This window comes from Pelmatolapia mariae, linkage group LG16_19 (assembly GCF_036321145.2).
Source record: "Pelmatolapia mariae isolate MD_Pm_ZW linkage group LG16_19, Pm_UMD_F_2, whole genome shotgun sequence".
NCBI classification, from domain to species: Eukaryota; Metazoa; Chordata; class Actinopteri; order Cichliformes; family Cichlidae; genus Pelmatolapia; species Pelmatolapia mariae.
This window is the reverse complement of record NC_086241.1, coordinates 48,746,528-48,760,162: the sequence shown is the minus strand read 5'-3', so window position 1 is coordinate 48,760,162 and position 13,635 is coordinate 48,746,528. Positions and strand designations below refer to the sequence as shown.

At 41.1% G+C, this 13,635-nt stretch overlaps 1 protein-coding gene across 3 annotated transcripts in view; it reads left to right on the top strand.

Moving 5' to 3' along the window:
- Nucleotides 1-13,635, top strand: part of LOC134644159 (latent-transforming growth factor beta-binding protein 2-like) — an 87,976-nt gene that overhangs the window by 8,735 nt on the left and 65,606 nt on the right. For all 3 annotated transcript variants that reach the window (XM_063496908.1, XM_063496910.1, XM_063496907.1), the window contains exon 3: nucleotides 6,395-6,659. In XM_063496908.1, the coding sequence (XP_063352978.1) occupies nucleotides 6,395-6,659 (265 nt within the window). The remainder of the gene's footprint in view (nucleotides 1-6,394; nucleotides 6,660-13,635) is intronic.

Below are 13,635 nucleotides of genomic sequence, written 5' to 3'. Positions count from 1 at the left end.
TGTAGGTGACCTAGTTTGTCCATTGTGTGCAAAATGAGAATATTTTATAGAATATTTTATTTATTAATGGCAGCGGAAGAGTTACTGATGATAGGAAAATGTGTAAATGTGAAGCTTCTATGGGATTTCCAGGATCCCCTTAATGTAGAGACTAAGAATTTAGTTCCCAACCAATATGATGAAGAGAGAGACAAATATAAATATCATACAGGAATAAAATCACACTAAAGAAATACTGCATTTCCACTGATTAGTCATTCAAATTTAAAAAAGAAGACTCATTAATACTCCAAAGGAGTGAATTTTAACTGACATTAGGCCTAATACCAGTGAGATCCTGGCCAACATAGCACTATTCTCTGTTTTACAAAAACAGGAAGAGGTTTTTAGGATGCTTGTGTTTCTGTTGACGTCATGTGTCATATGTGTGGATTTGTGGGGGTTGCACAGTTTACACTTCTGGGGCATGACACTCCTTTGGCAGTCCTGTAGAGAGTTATGGCCTGTTAGACAGATCCTGTAATCAATACACACCCCACTGTCCCAGACCCCATCATTAACATAGACACTGGACAGCCCGCTCTCAGTTTGTCTTCCCAAACCAGGAGTGCTGTTTTCTCCAGTCCAGCTGGTGCTTCTCTTTGTAGGTTGCAATTGGGCCCTGTTTTGGCCTCCTACACCACATGTTTTTCTAATTGCTACCACAGACAAAAGTGTGGTGAAAATTATGTACTGCTCAGTGTCTGGACCCAAACATCTCCTTGTAAAATGCCTCTTTTGTTTATCATCGTTCATAAGCTGCTAAGAATTAAATAGAGAGGCGAAAGGGAGAGCGCAATTAGTCACACAAAGCTTCTTCATTATCACGCGACACTTTATTCGTGACATCATATTGCGAGAAGTCCATCTGCTGAAGTAGATCGTTCAGCGACCCCAAGAAGAAAGCCTGAGCTTGAGTGACACTTACAGATGAACATTAACAGCAAGCACCGCTCTCCTTCAGTCACATACCGACACACACACACTCTCACTGAGGCCACAGCCCATAGCCAACCATATATCACAGCACCCTCCTGCTTAAAGACCATATGGAAGTTGTTGGGATTGTGATCCCTCACGAGGATGGGGTTTGTGGGTTTTTGGAGAGCACCACGTCTCACAGAGTCAGCTTTACTAGTTGCAAACCCCCCCCGCCCCCCCCAGATCCAGATATCCTCAACAGACTGGCCCAGCATGTGACCCATTAGGGGCTGAATGTGGGAGATTGAGGGGCGTGGCAGAGGCACACAGCAGCATGGCTAAAAGTAATGTATACATTGTCATGGGTCAGATGTAGGTTAACAAATCCCCCCCTTCCACACACACACAGATTTTGGAAAAGAAAAGCTTTTAACTACTGTACTGGAACAAACAAGCAAAGGAAAAAAAACCCACATTGTGACTGTAACTGCACGTCTATGACAGAAGCACCTTAATTTAGTGAAATATTACCCTTGTAAGCTTCACCACAAAGAGAAAATATGAGATCAGTCACACAGCGTCAGGCGCACTCCCCCTATGGTTTTGATTATAAAAATAGAGATGTTTGTTTATGAGCATTTAATGAAGGCTTGCAAAGTTACAGTAACAGCAGTTTGGGTATAGACAGCAAAGTTAGCATTCGGGGAAAGCATGAAATGATGGCACTCGCTCCAGCAGCCATGTGGAAATCACATGTTGCGGAGAGATTAACACTCACTTGAAATGGTTAGCATTGAAGGTCAATTGTATTAACTGCTCAATAGACCAATTCTTACTTCTTCAGTGGACAGGGAGTCCAGATGAGCGGAATTTTTTTAAGCTTGTCTCTTCACCGTGGCCCCCCGCAATCCTGAACACTTGACCTATTTCATGAGATCTGTCAGGTTCTGTGGTGACTCCTAAAAAGAGCCTCCTGCTGTCATCACATGAGGTTTACCCCACTACATGTTGAGTCACAAGATTTTTACTCATGCCTGCGATGCTCTGAATGACTTTGAGAATCTTGAGCCTGCATGTGGACGGAGATTGCAAACTTGCAGCAAGTTGCTTAAATTCCACTTTCATTCTTATTTTCCAACTTCCTGCCTCTGAGATTCAGGGTTTGTAGTCGAGCCCTTTATCATATTGTACTAAATTCTAATCTCCAGAGCAGCTTTCAGCCTCTAAATCTCATAATGGTGCATAATGCTCTCAGCCTGTAGCGGGTCCTTCCCGAGATTATTGTGATTAGGCTTTCAATACCAATATTATTTTCAGAAATGTCAGGTTACCTCTTGCTTGCTCTTCTGACCTGTGTAAAGCGAGGAGATTTTTCTACAAGTTTGTATTGTGTCAGATATGGTTTCAGGTCACCCTTTGCAGAATGAAAGGACTGTAAAGATTTAATGGGTTGTGTTACTTTGAATCAGAGAGAAGGGAAGGCAAATCTCTGGTGGACTGTAATGCGCTGGAAACGAGCGCTGAGCTGGAAATGAGAGACCAGAGGAAGAGGCACAAGAATCTGTCTGACTTACGTGCACATGCAAACCTGAAGTTATGAGGTAACTGTAACCCAATAAAGAAACTATAAACAGTAAAACCCCTGGCATTGCTTTTATATTGGTGAGGAGTTATTATGCTAACAAGAACTTTCCCAAATGAAGCAATTTAAAGGAAAGTGTTTCTTCACTGCATGAGTGAATTTTGGACGGAGATTTGCTTTAACCGTAGCTGTCAAGCACTTCCTTGAAGATGCCACTTGGACATTAAAGACTAAAGATTTTTTCCTCCACGTGTTCATTTCTCATGTGTGTGGATGTGTGTGTTTGCGCTCATCGATCAAAGCTTTCGATACCCGTCCAGCAGCCCTCCTCTTTTCAGATGACTGAATGTGGACGCAAACTCCAAAAACTTGGCCCGTCTGCCTCACTCATAATTAAGGCTGAAGCGGCAAATGCCAGGAATGTTTGCCATTTCTCCTCTTTTATTTCCAATGGATTCTCATTTTATTATTACTCTCGCAAAGTAATAATTGCTGTGCATATTTGTGAAATGGATGGAATGCGAGGCAATTAGTTTTAATGATGTGCAAGACAAATCTGGACGGCAGCAATTACTGTGACAATGTGCTCAACAGCCCAGAGGCAGGGCACAGAGACAACACAGATACCCACGGTATACGGCGTCACAGCCTATGTGAGGTTCGTATGGGGCATATGTCAGGTCCAGAGTCACTGACCTGCCTGTGCTGCTGTCAGCACAGGCAGCATTTGTTTGTCTGGTGTCAATTATGCGCCTCGCAGCTGAAAACGGGTCACGCAATTGAACATATCTCATCGTAAGCCAGCCGTGAATCGGTTATTTTTCTCTCCGTGCACTTTGGTCATGTTTCTAAAAGCTTATTTGCAGAATACAGTTTGACTATACCTAGTTTGTCCCTCCAGCATAATGTCCCGGGAATCTGTGGCCTAGTTGATCCACTGCTTCATCCACAAACTTGAGGTTAAGCAGACTCCGGACAAGACGGTGGCATCCAGCCAGCCCGTGCTTTAGTTAGATGATGTATTTTGATTCTTGCCAAGTAGAGCTCAGACAATCCCTGTTTTATCCCATGATGGAAAATTCGGATCACATACCAAGTCATACAAATCTACAACCACATTTCTTCCCATGTGTACAGTTCATCAAATGGGGTGTACATTTTCCTTAGAGTAATTAAAAAGAAATGAATTAGGTGGTCTAAATAAAATGTGCTCCACCATGAAACTGAAAAGAGCGGTGAATGTCTGATATTTAAGCTGCAATTTGTTAGGATTTCTGATCATACCACAGCCTGACGATGCATAATGTAGTGGTTTTCAATTAACTATTCAAGGGCTTTAATGTGAAAACCAAAATACAGAGCTACAAACGCAGATTTGGCATTCATATCTTATCTTTGAAAGTAAATGTGTGACGCCACAGATGTTACACAGCGCTGTCATGTTTCCTCCTGTCAGTTTGATCTCCTGTCATCAGAAACAGCATCCTCGGGGTCCTCTTGTGCTTTCGCTCAAGTCTAAAAGGAAACATAAAATGTCCAAAGTCATACCAGTATTGCAATAACAGGAAGTGTGCAGCAGGTAGAGCGCCGTTCGCACCCGGTGGGGTCCATCTGACTGCCAGCGCTTCTCTCTGCCAAGAGCTGTGGCTGCGTTCCTGCCTGTGGTTTGTCAGTGTCCACTCCAGCATCTGTGTCAATAGCATTCCATAGCCATGTTGACAGAACGCCACTGTTTGCTTTAGCCACTACAGACCAGTGGCTCGATTTAGTGTTTGAGGATAATGCCATGAATCCTCTAGGGCCGTCAACTGCATACATTCGTATCCCGAGATTGAGAGCTTATTATCTGTAAATTAAAGCTGCTCGATATTGGTATACCACAGATATATTGGTATCAACATAAATATCCTGTGGTACAGTCAATATGAAAACTTTGTGGAGCAATTCGAAAATGAATTTTGACATCACCACATAAGTTTGAGCAGCCCTGCCTCCACTGAGCGCTGTCTGTAGCACATGTAGCAGAGTATGCAAATCATTGTGGTAGCATCTTTACGGCAAGTTGCTAAGGAGTCCATGAAATACACTTCTGGAAAGCTAATAAGCAGTTATTGCAGATTTGTTTGTGTTTAATACATCATATGTGCAATAGACAGGACTGAGTCTTGACCTAAGTTTAGGGTAATTTGGGATTTTTCAACTAAAGAAATGGGAGCAAAGACTGGCATGTCTTGGCACAGTATGCAGTGTGTCCTTAAAGTCTGAGGAAACTGGGCAAGTGACAAAACAGGAAGTATTAGGCCTAAAAGAACAGTATATCTGAAAGTCATTTCCTTAAGAAAGAGAAAAAAACCCCCAGCAAAGATCTGATATAGGACCTGGTCCTTCAGCTGATCCATTGACTGTTCATAGAAGCCTCATGAGAAATGGTGTCAGTGGAAGGGTGGCTGTCAAAATGCTGTTCTTAAGGAAGGGAGTGTCTCCAGCCATTGATAAAACATGGTGGAGGCTGTGTCGTGGAGCTTCTGATGGGCAACAGCTTCAGTTTCCAGCTTGACGATGATCCCAAACACAGTACCAAAGCTGTAAAAGTATACCTGGATAGAAAAACATGAACTGGCCTTCCCAGAACCTGGACCTCAACATTACTGAAGCAATGTGCGATTGTCTTGACAGACAATGAAACTAAATGCAGCCAACACTGAAAGAAGACCTTTAAATAACCTTCATGAAGCCTGGAGCACTATTCCTGAAGACTATTTAAACAAAATTGGCAAGAATGCTTGGATAAGAGAGTTTAGGCTGTATTGAAAAATTAAGGTGGTCATACCAAACATTGACTTTCGAGCTTGTTAGAATTGTGCAGACTCTGTATTTCTATTTATGTCTGCATGTTTCTATAAATCTCTGAACCCATTTTGTATTTTTGTAGCAAAATATGAAGAAAAGAGGGATAGCTTGAGACCTGCACAGTACTGTATGCATGTATGTCAAGAACATTGCCTGATAAAACTGTAATATTCAAATATTAATACATCAAAAATTTTTAATGGCTGAAAATTGGTTTCAAGTTCCACCTCAAAATATCAGTATAATATTAGTATCAGTCAGAATTTCCTTTAAGTTGCGTGCCACAGTGTTTTTCAGTGTCTGGAGGATGTGGGTGGGCTTGTAGAGTGACATAGATTATTTTTCCATGACCATGAAATAACCTCAGTACTTTGTATTTTCAGACTATTGATAAATATTATGCACACATTCATCTCTTAAGTACCGTAAGCCCCATCAGATTTAGTTTGTTTTTCAGCTTTACAAGACATTTCTTTGATGAAGTGTCAGATATTTGCAGTTGGCCTCCTGTACAGTTTTTCCTATTTGCTCATTTTTTATGATTGCTTTCTTTTATTACCTTTTTGAACTGGCTGTGCTATAGCGAACGCACATACTGGACTCTAGATCAGAGACAAAAGGTCTTTTTAGGAAAGCTCTGTATGTAGAAATACCAGCTTCACTGGAAAAAGCCATGAACTTGTCTTAAAGGCTTTACCTCAGAGTGAAATTGGGTAAGGATTTAATGTAAGTGATATGTATATTTAGACTAAACAGGTCAGTTTAAAACACAAGAGAAATTGTACTTGACAGCCCCTACAGGCTCTTAGGTCGGGGCTCTGCTGAAGGAATAGGAGCAACTTGGTTAAAAAGTGAAACTAATGGCCCCTTGATTAAATCAATTTAAAGTGGACCCTTGTGTTCAGGCAAAGCCTTTTCTGTTTCTGCCCTTTCGTACACAGGGGGTACATGCCTTGACTTGACCTGCTGATAACTTGATCTCCATCTGTGGTCTCTCTTCAGCTGACTGTCAGCCCCCCTGCCAAAACCGTGGCTCATGCAGCCGGCCACATACTTGCGTGTGTCGCTCAGGCTTCCAGGGTGCCCGCTGTGAAGAGGTGGCTCCAGAACAGGTGTACATCCGTGATAGAGGCGCCCTGAGGCGTGTTCAGCCTGGCACCAACCCCTTCCAGAAAGACCAATCACAGAAAAGGCCCTCAGAAAGAGACGCCATTGATACCACAAAGGCCAAGACCACACGACCTACAGGACAGCCTGCCCACACTGCGTAAGTGATTATCTAACCCTTCTTATTTTAGGCAGAAATAGCCCATAGCTTTGCCAGTGCTCAGAAGACTAAAGCCTTTTCTCAGCTAGAAACTGAGGCCTGCCACACTGGAAAGGTTATGACATACAGCAGGTACTACTCATGGTTTGCAAGCTAACAGCTAACAAACTAGCAATAACTTATTATTTCATTCATTAGATTTACTGAAAAGTGCAATAAAGTGTAAAAGGTTTTATATCAGTTTTTTTTAAAAAGCTGAAAGTGAGAAAAGCCAAAAAATGTGAATTCATAACTGGCCGCTGGAGACTTGTGAATGAGCTCTGACTAACTCTCATGTTACAGGGAATTTAAAAGCATGTTAGCAGCCTGGCACAAAAAATGATTTTGTCACTTTAGTTTATTTCCCTTCAGGACAGTGATTCATGGGACACGGTGATGCAGTGGCTAGTAGGTTGGTTACCCCCCCCAAAACAAACACTATTTAGATATTAAGATACTCCTGCAGCAGTATTGATGCCAACAGTGCCATCTTTGCATCTTCTACCTTACTCACAACTTCACAGCACTGCTACAGACAGACGAACACAAAGCTCCTCTGCTAACGAAAAGCTGAAGTAGTTAATGTTTATAACACTGAACACTTTATGAAGGTTTTCAGAGGTCAGTAAAGGTACCGTTTCAACAACACTGAAACCATTAAACCGTTACCTATAGTGTTAACATGTTAACGTTAGCCGTGTTACTATTAGCAATTACCAGATTAGCCATCTGTTGTCATTCATGTAGCAGCTAGCAGACTGTAGTTAGATAAAAGACGAATAATTATTTCAGGCTGAACGGGACACAGATGGAATATTGAGACGTGACAAAGCAGATTATGGACGCATGGAGAACCGGGCAGGTTGCTGGCTGTGCAGAGCAGCAGAGGAACCGTAGCTGAACTGAGCAGAGAGTGTGAAAAACTAATCTGAGCAAATAAAGAGTAAGATTTCAACCTGCTTTTTCATGTCATCATCAGATTTTTCCTTTCACTTCACTGTTGAATGTATGTGAATATACAGCTCTTGTGGTTTTGATATATTTATTTTAGCTACAATTACTCTCATAGACAGGCTTACAGAAAATCGACACGTTGTGCTTTTAGAATTTATCTAAAGGCTCATGAACAAACAGCAGTTCATTACCAATAACTTTAGTGCTGGATATGTTTACCATTGCAATAAATCAAGCCAGATGACTGGGTTCATATGTTAAATCCTTAATACACACTAAGTAGAACAAATATCAAATAAAGCAAGTATGAATTTTCTGACTTGCTCTGAAAAGTATTAAGTTAAATCTGTAAAAGGTAGGAAAACCTAACATGGTGTATGGTACAAAAGTATTAACCCATGCTATTTGCTCTTAAAATAGTACAAGGAGATTCTTTTCTTTCTTTAAGCTTTGACCAGTTCTGTTTGTTCTTGGATTTATTGGAATAACTTTGCGACTATAATGTATCCAGCTAATAATTGCTCAGATGAAGGCCTCTTTCACAGCGCATTCAGCAAATTCTCCAAAGACTGCTAATCAGACAGGCTTAATAGTTTCTTGGCTTGGATGACTGACTGTTTTAGTTCCAATCTTGTTGGAAAAGGCTTTTTGGTTTGATTAATCACTTTACCATGACTAGAGCCATATTTTTGGTCAATGATGTTGAAATGGAGTAATTGTTTCCGGGAATATTTTGATGGATTTTTATTGCTTACAGCTTCAGACTTATCTTGTCAAATTGTGCTCTAGTTTGGACTCGGGCCCAGTGCTTTTCTAATCCGCTCAAAGTCAGTTTAAGTGCCATAATTCGTTTGGGCACTGAGGTCATCATTTCCTTTTTTGGCCAATTTGTCATTTGGGTAATTTCTCTCCACCAACCCACTGAAAAATTCTCAATTATGTCTGACATTTATGGCGCTCCTCTTGCTAATTGCTAGGGTCTTGTGTCTTTTTGGGCTTTTTCGCTAGTATTATGGAATTATGCTGGATGAACTATGCACGTGTTTGTGGTAGCACAATAAAACTTAACGAAATGTTTTGGCAGATGGTTCATAAAAGAGTTTTTTCCCCCATCCTCCTTCCTAAAACAATTATCTTGAAGTCATAGTAAATCTTTTAATCAATACAAGACTTCTGAAGATTGCACAGTTGCTATGCATATGTTTGCTTTGTTCTTGACTCACAGGACATATTTGCGTCCTGACTCATTGATCTGGGATAAATAGCGAGACTCGGCTGCAGGTTCAACATTGTTCGAAGCCGACAGTGTTTCTGAATCACGAATACCCCAGCTATGACTTTTTCACTGTCGTGTTTCTGCCGAAGCTGACTAACTGCTTGTAAGAAGTGCTATTAAGTTTCCAAATTTCCAAGCTTTAGTTGTTGTGACCAACATATTTCTCTGTCATTTTCTGAACAGAATAAACGCTTCGGCCAACATTGTAAAATGTCTTCATTTAAACATTAATCAAATAGTTATTAGAATACTTGACTCTGAACACTTCCAGGAAGCTATTTGAGTGCTTGTATGATTCACATTTAAAGCTTAGCCCTTGTGAACTGTTGCAGATTTTCTGCATTGTCAGCCTAGAATGATCTTTAAGGGGTGGAACAGTGCTCCCTCTGGAGAAGTGGTGGATGCAAGTCTCGGTTTCATATATCAGGCTGAGGTTCCACTGTTTTCAAAGCCAGGAAAGCGTGAGCAACGTGAGGTCACAGAGAGTGAGAGTAAGCTAGAAAGACTGGTGCCAAGGCTCAATGTAAGAGTAAGAAGACTGGAGTGGGGAGGACAGATGCTCAGGCTGAGATAGATCATGCTGGCCTTGCCCTCACTTATATACTGAGATAGCAGCTTCCTGGTGCATGCAGCATCCAGCCAGTCTCCTGTAATTATTATACTACAGAAGGTGTGAGGTACTATATATGTCTTACTTGGAGCAGGGTTGGCTTGTTATGTCAGCAGCACCCTGTTACTAACCCTGCCTGTCAAGTGGCGCCAAGAGTAAGAAATAGTGTAGAAAAGGAATGAGTCAAACAAGGAGGGAAAGAACAAAAACAATGATAACAAGAGAAAAAGTCAACAAGGTAACATGAAGTTCCAGGATGTACTGTAGTCGGATCTGTTGTAATTCTTCTGTCCAGACACGTTGCTTGGCCTTTTCACTGTCCAGTCAATACTCAGCTTTGAAGCCCAACTGCGCAAATGTCAGGAGGCGGCAGACAGGGAAAGTGTAGTGTCTGCGGCTGAGGTTTGTCAACATCTCTGAGAATCTGATACTTTCTTTAGTTTTCGGCAGGCCAGCAAAACTTCTGCATCTGGACTCAGGCTTTTTTTGATTAGGCACTGAGTAACCGAAATTCATATTGTGGTTTGGTAAGTTTGTTACAGAGTGTTTTTACTTAACTATTTACTCAGTAACCAAATAGAGAATGTTGCAACATCAGCTTTCAAATTGCCATTGCATGAAAGAAATTAGGATGTCAACACTTGACTAAAATATTTATTTTCTTTGGTTTTCCATTTATGTTTTTAATTGTGTTATATAATAAATAAGAAAATATGAAATTACTTAGGCCTCAGACACACAGGCCTAGAGTGTAGCTGATGAACTCCTGCCAACTTCCTGTCTAGGGAAAAAAAATGCATTCCCCACCCAGTTGGTGAGTAGTTGCTAGCTGGAAAGAGGGTGCGCTTGGGATCACTTTGGTCACTAGGAGATTGCTCGTAATTTGCATGGAAGACACAGACTTGTCTGCATTTACTTTTCAAGCTGTAGAAATGAAGAACTTCAAAGTAAAAGTTTTACCTTACTGCTGCAACTAACACTTGTTTTCAGTGAAAACTACTAGCAACTACCAGCAACCTCCAAAAACCACTTGCCAACCAGTTGTGAAAAGCAGACGTTGCCCTAATGATGGTTAGTTGCCAGAGGGTCACTGATTAGTCTCTAGGCCTGTATGAATGGGGTTGTACCGGTTTTACAGCAACTGGCAGCGACCTCCAGCAATCACTCGCAACTGGTCAGAAAATGCACATTTTTCCTTAGAGACTGGAGGTTTCCAGATGTTCGCCAACAGGTCTATAGGCCTGTGTGACTGAGGCCTCACTTGAGCATTGTTATGCACAAACAACACAAAATAATTTATTTGGGGATTCAAAATACCTTATCATAATGTTATAATGTAATATTACTCAAGGTTAAAAGAGTCAAACATCACTCTGGAGGTATTCTCACCTTGTGAAGCAGCTGGATTGTTGCAAGAATCAGGAGAAGTTCTTCTTACAGTCTACGTATGACTACTCTGCAGTCAGGCTTCTTTTAAGAACTGGTCAAAAAATTTACACCTATTTCTTAAAAGGACCAGATTCATCTGACAGAGCTGCAGGGACTTCTTCCTAGCTTTCAAAGCTCCTCACACCTCGGCTTGCTTTTCCTCTTCTGCACTCCTTGTATCCCACTTTGTTGTTGATGTGGCTGGTGGATGGTGATAGCCAGGTTTTTGAAACTGCTTGCCCTTTTTCTTCCAGGATGGTTCAGTGTACAGTCCATTCCTATTACACATCCCTATTAATCCATATTACTTTGATACAGTCTTCTCCTAAGCTACTCCATGGGTCAAACGTATGTTGTTTTTTTCATGCAAAATGTTATGTTTTCTTGTTGCAAGTCACAGTATTCTGTTAATTTCTAGGCTTCCATCTAGCTTTTTTTCTCCTCAAAAAAAAACCTCTTTGTTTAGAAGAAAAACAAAATTAAGCTCATTATTAGCTCATTTTGTAAAAATTGTTTATTCAGTTACCTATTCAGATGTTCAGCCTAACTAAGCCAAATAAGCCAAATGTCTTTACATCTGTACAGGCAGCCAGCTAGCCAGCATCATATACGGTATGCCAAATGCGTGCTTATCAACAGTGCTTGACTGTTTGTGCGGCAGCTCAGCATCTGTCCGATCTCATGACCAACCAAGTTAAGGTCTTATAATTTTCTCCTCATCTCTCTGCATTTCCTTCTAGTCTTTGTACATTTATGAAGTAGAACAAATCAAATCTGCCAAAAAATGTGGAATATTTAAAAATCTTTCACATGTCTTCTCTTCAGTTAAGACCCTCACCTTCTATTCATGGCCACGTGTCTTTATGTTGATCTAGGTTAGACTATGAATAATTTATCTAAATTATTTTTATCACATATTTTTTAACTTCTTATTTATTAGAAATGACCTCATCCATGGGGATAAATTCTTCCATCAAGAAAAACTGTTTCTTTCGTTGTCTGCCTTTTTTGTGGGGGGGGACTGAGAATAAAGTGCACCATGAATACCCCCACTGAATGAATTTATGCTTGACAGCATAAAATAAAAGTCTTGGTAGGATGGACAAAACATATGAGGAGCCTCCTTTGCTGTGGGATTCTGGGAAGCACAATTCCTTGTCATACTCCCTCCTCCTGTATTCCTGTCTTCAGTCTTAAGCCTCTCCTCCGACCCCCTTCAGCTTTGTCCCAAATGTCCTAACTGCCTGTTTTGTGGGATTAACCATAAAACGTAAAACTCGGCACATCGTATATGTAACTGGAAAGCCAATAACTGCTTCCTCCTCTGACCTGTAGAACAAAGGCATTTCAGTGTTTCTTGTAATATCTGTGGTGGGATGTCAGCATTAGATTCTGTAGATCACAGTTGGCCCCTAGTATGAAGGTCAGGGCCAATGATCATGTGTAAAGGGCATATTCACCACCACCACCTATGAGTCCTTCATATAATCTTCACTGCCTTGCCGTCCTCTGACATCAGTTCTCTGCAGGAAACAGAGCTGGGTAGAGCAGGATGTATGCTGCATGCAGGTTACCCCTCTAAAGGTCATCTCTCTCTGGTCTGTTACATGATCTGACTCAGGGCCAGTGTCGGCAGCTACATAGATAACAAAGCTGCAATTCATACCACATAGAATTCAAGCTGTTATGTTTAGACTAGACTTCAGGTCTGAAGACTTTCACACTAGCAAATAAATGACACACTTTCAGCAAAAGAAAGTACATTATTCTAGCTATAGTGATACATGGTGGTGCCCATGATGGTGCCCATGATGGCACTGCTCGTATACCCATGGTGGTTTGTACCTTACTGAGATTATACTTAAACCTCAGTTTTACGGTGACATCGTACAATATAAAATCTTTTAAAAACGTACAAACCAATTAACCTCACATATATTTGAACTGTGGGACGGAAACCCACCAGAAACAGGCCCCATAATTTGTTTTTGGTCAAACATAATGTCTTCTAATATTGGAGAAAAGGCAGATTTCTAGGCCTGAGGTAGAGTTTCTACTTTTATCTGTCCAAAGTTTACTGTTTAATGTGAGAAGAAAAATCAGACCCGTAAATTAAAGTCAACACTTCAGTTGATTTTTGATTGTCAACCATCGTTTTCCACTTATCCAATGCATGGCCTATCCAGCAGCCATAAGGCAAGAAGCAGAGTACACTCTGCATAGGTCTAATACAGAGAGACAGACAACCATTCGCTCTCACATTCACACCAATTTAGATTAACCAAACTCCACCAAATTCATGTAGCTGGACTGCGTGCGGAAGCAGGAATAGTCAGAGAGAACCTACAAACACGACATAGAAAGCCCAAATGGTTGGAGGTAAACCCAGGACCTCTTTGCTGTAAGGCAACAGTGCGAATCCACCAAACCACCGTGGTGCTCCACATAGTGTAGCAGGAGTTTTGTTCTTTAATTTTAGATTGTGGTGGCACACAGAACCAAAATTATGAAACCTGTCCCTGTGCAAACAGTTCTGAATGGTGTAGTGTCAGTGTGGCAAATTAGTGAAGGGGGTGTGGAATAATTTGACTGTTACAGTGAACCCTAAAACCTCTTGTTCATAGACAGATAATGTGGGCGTAGCCCCACCACACTTCACTGAAAAGCAA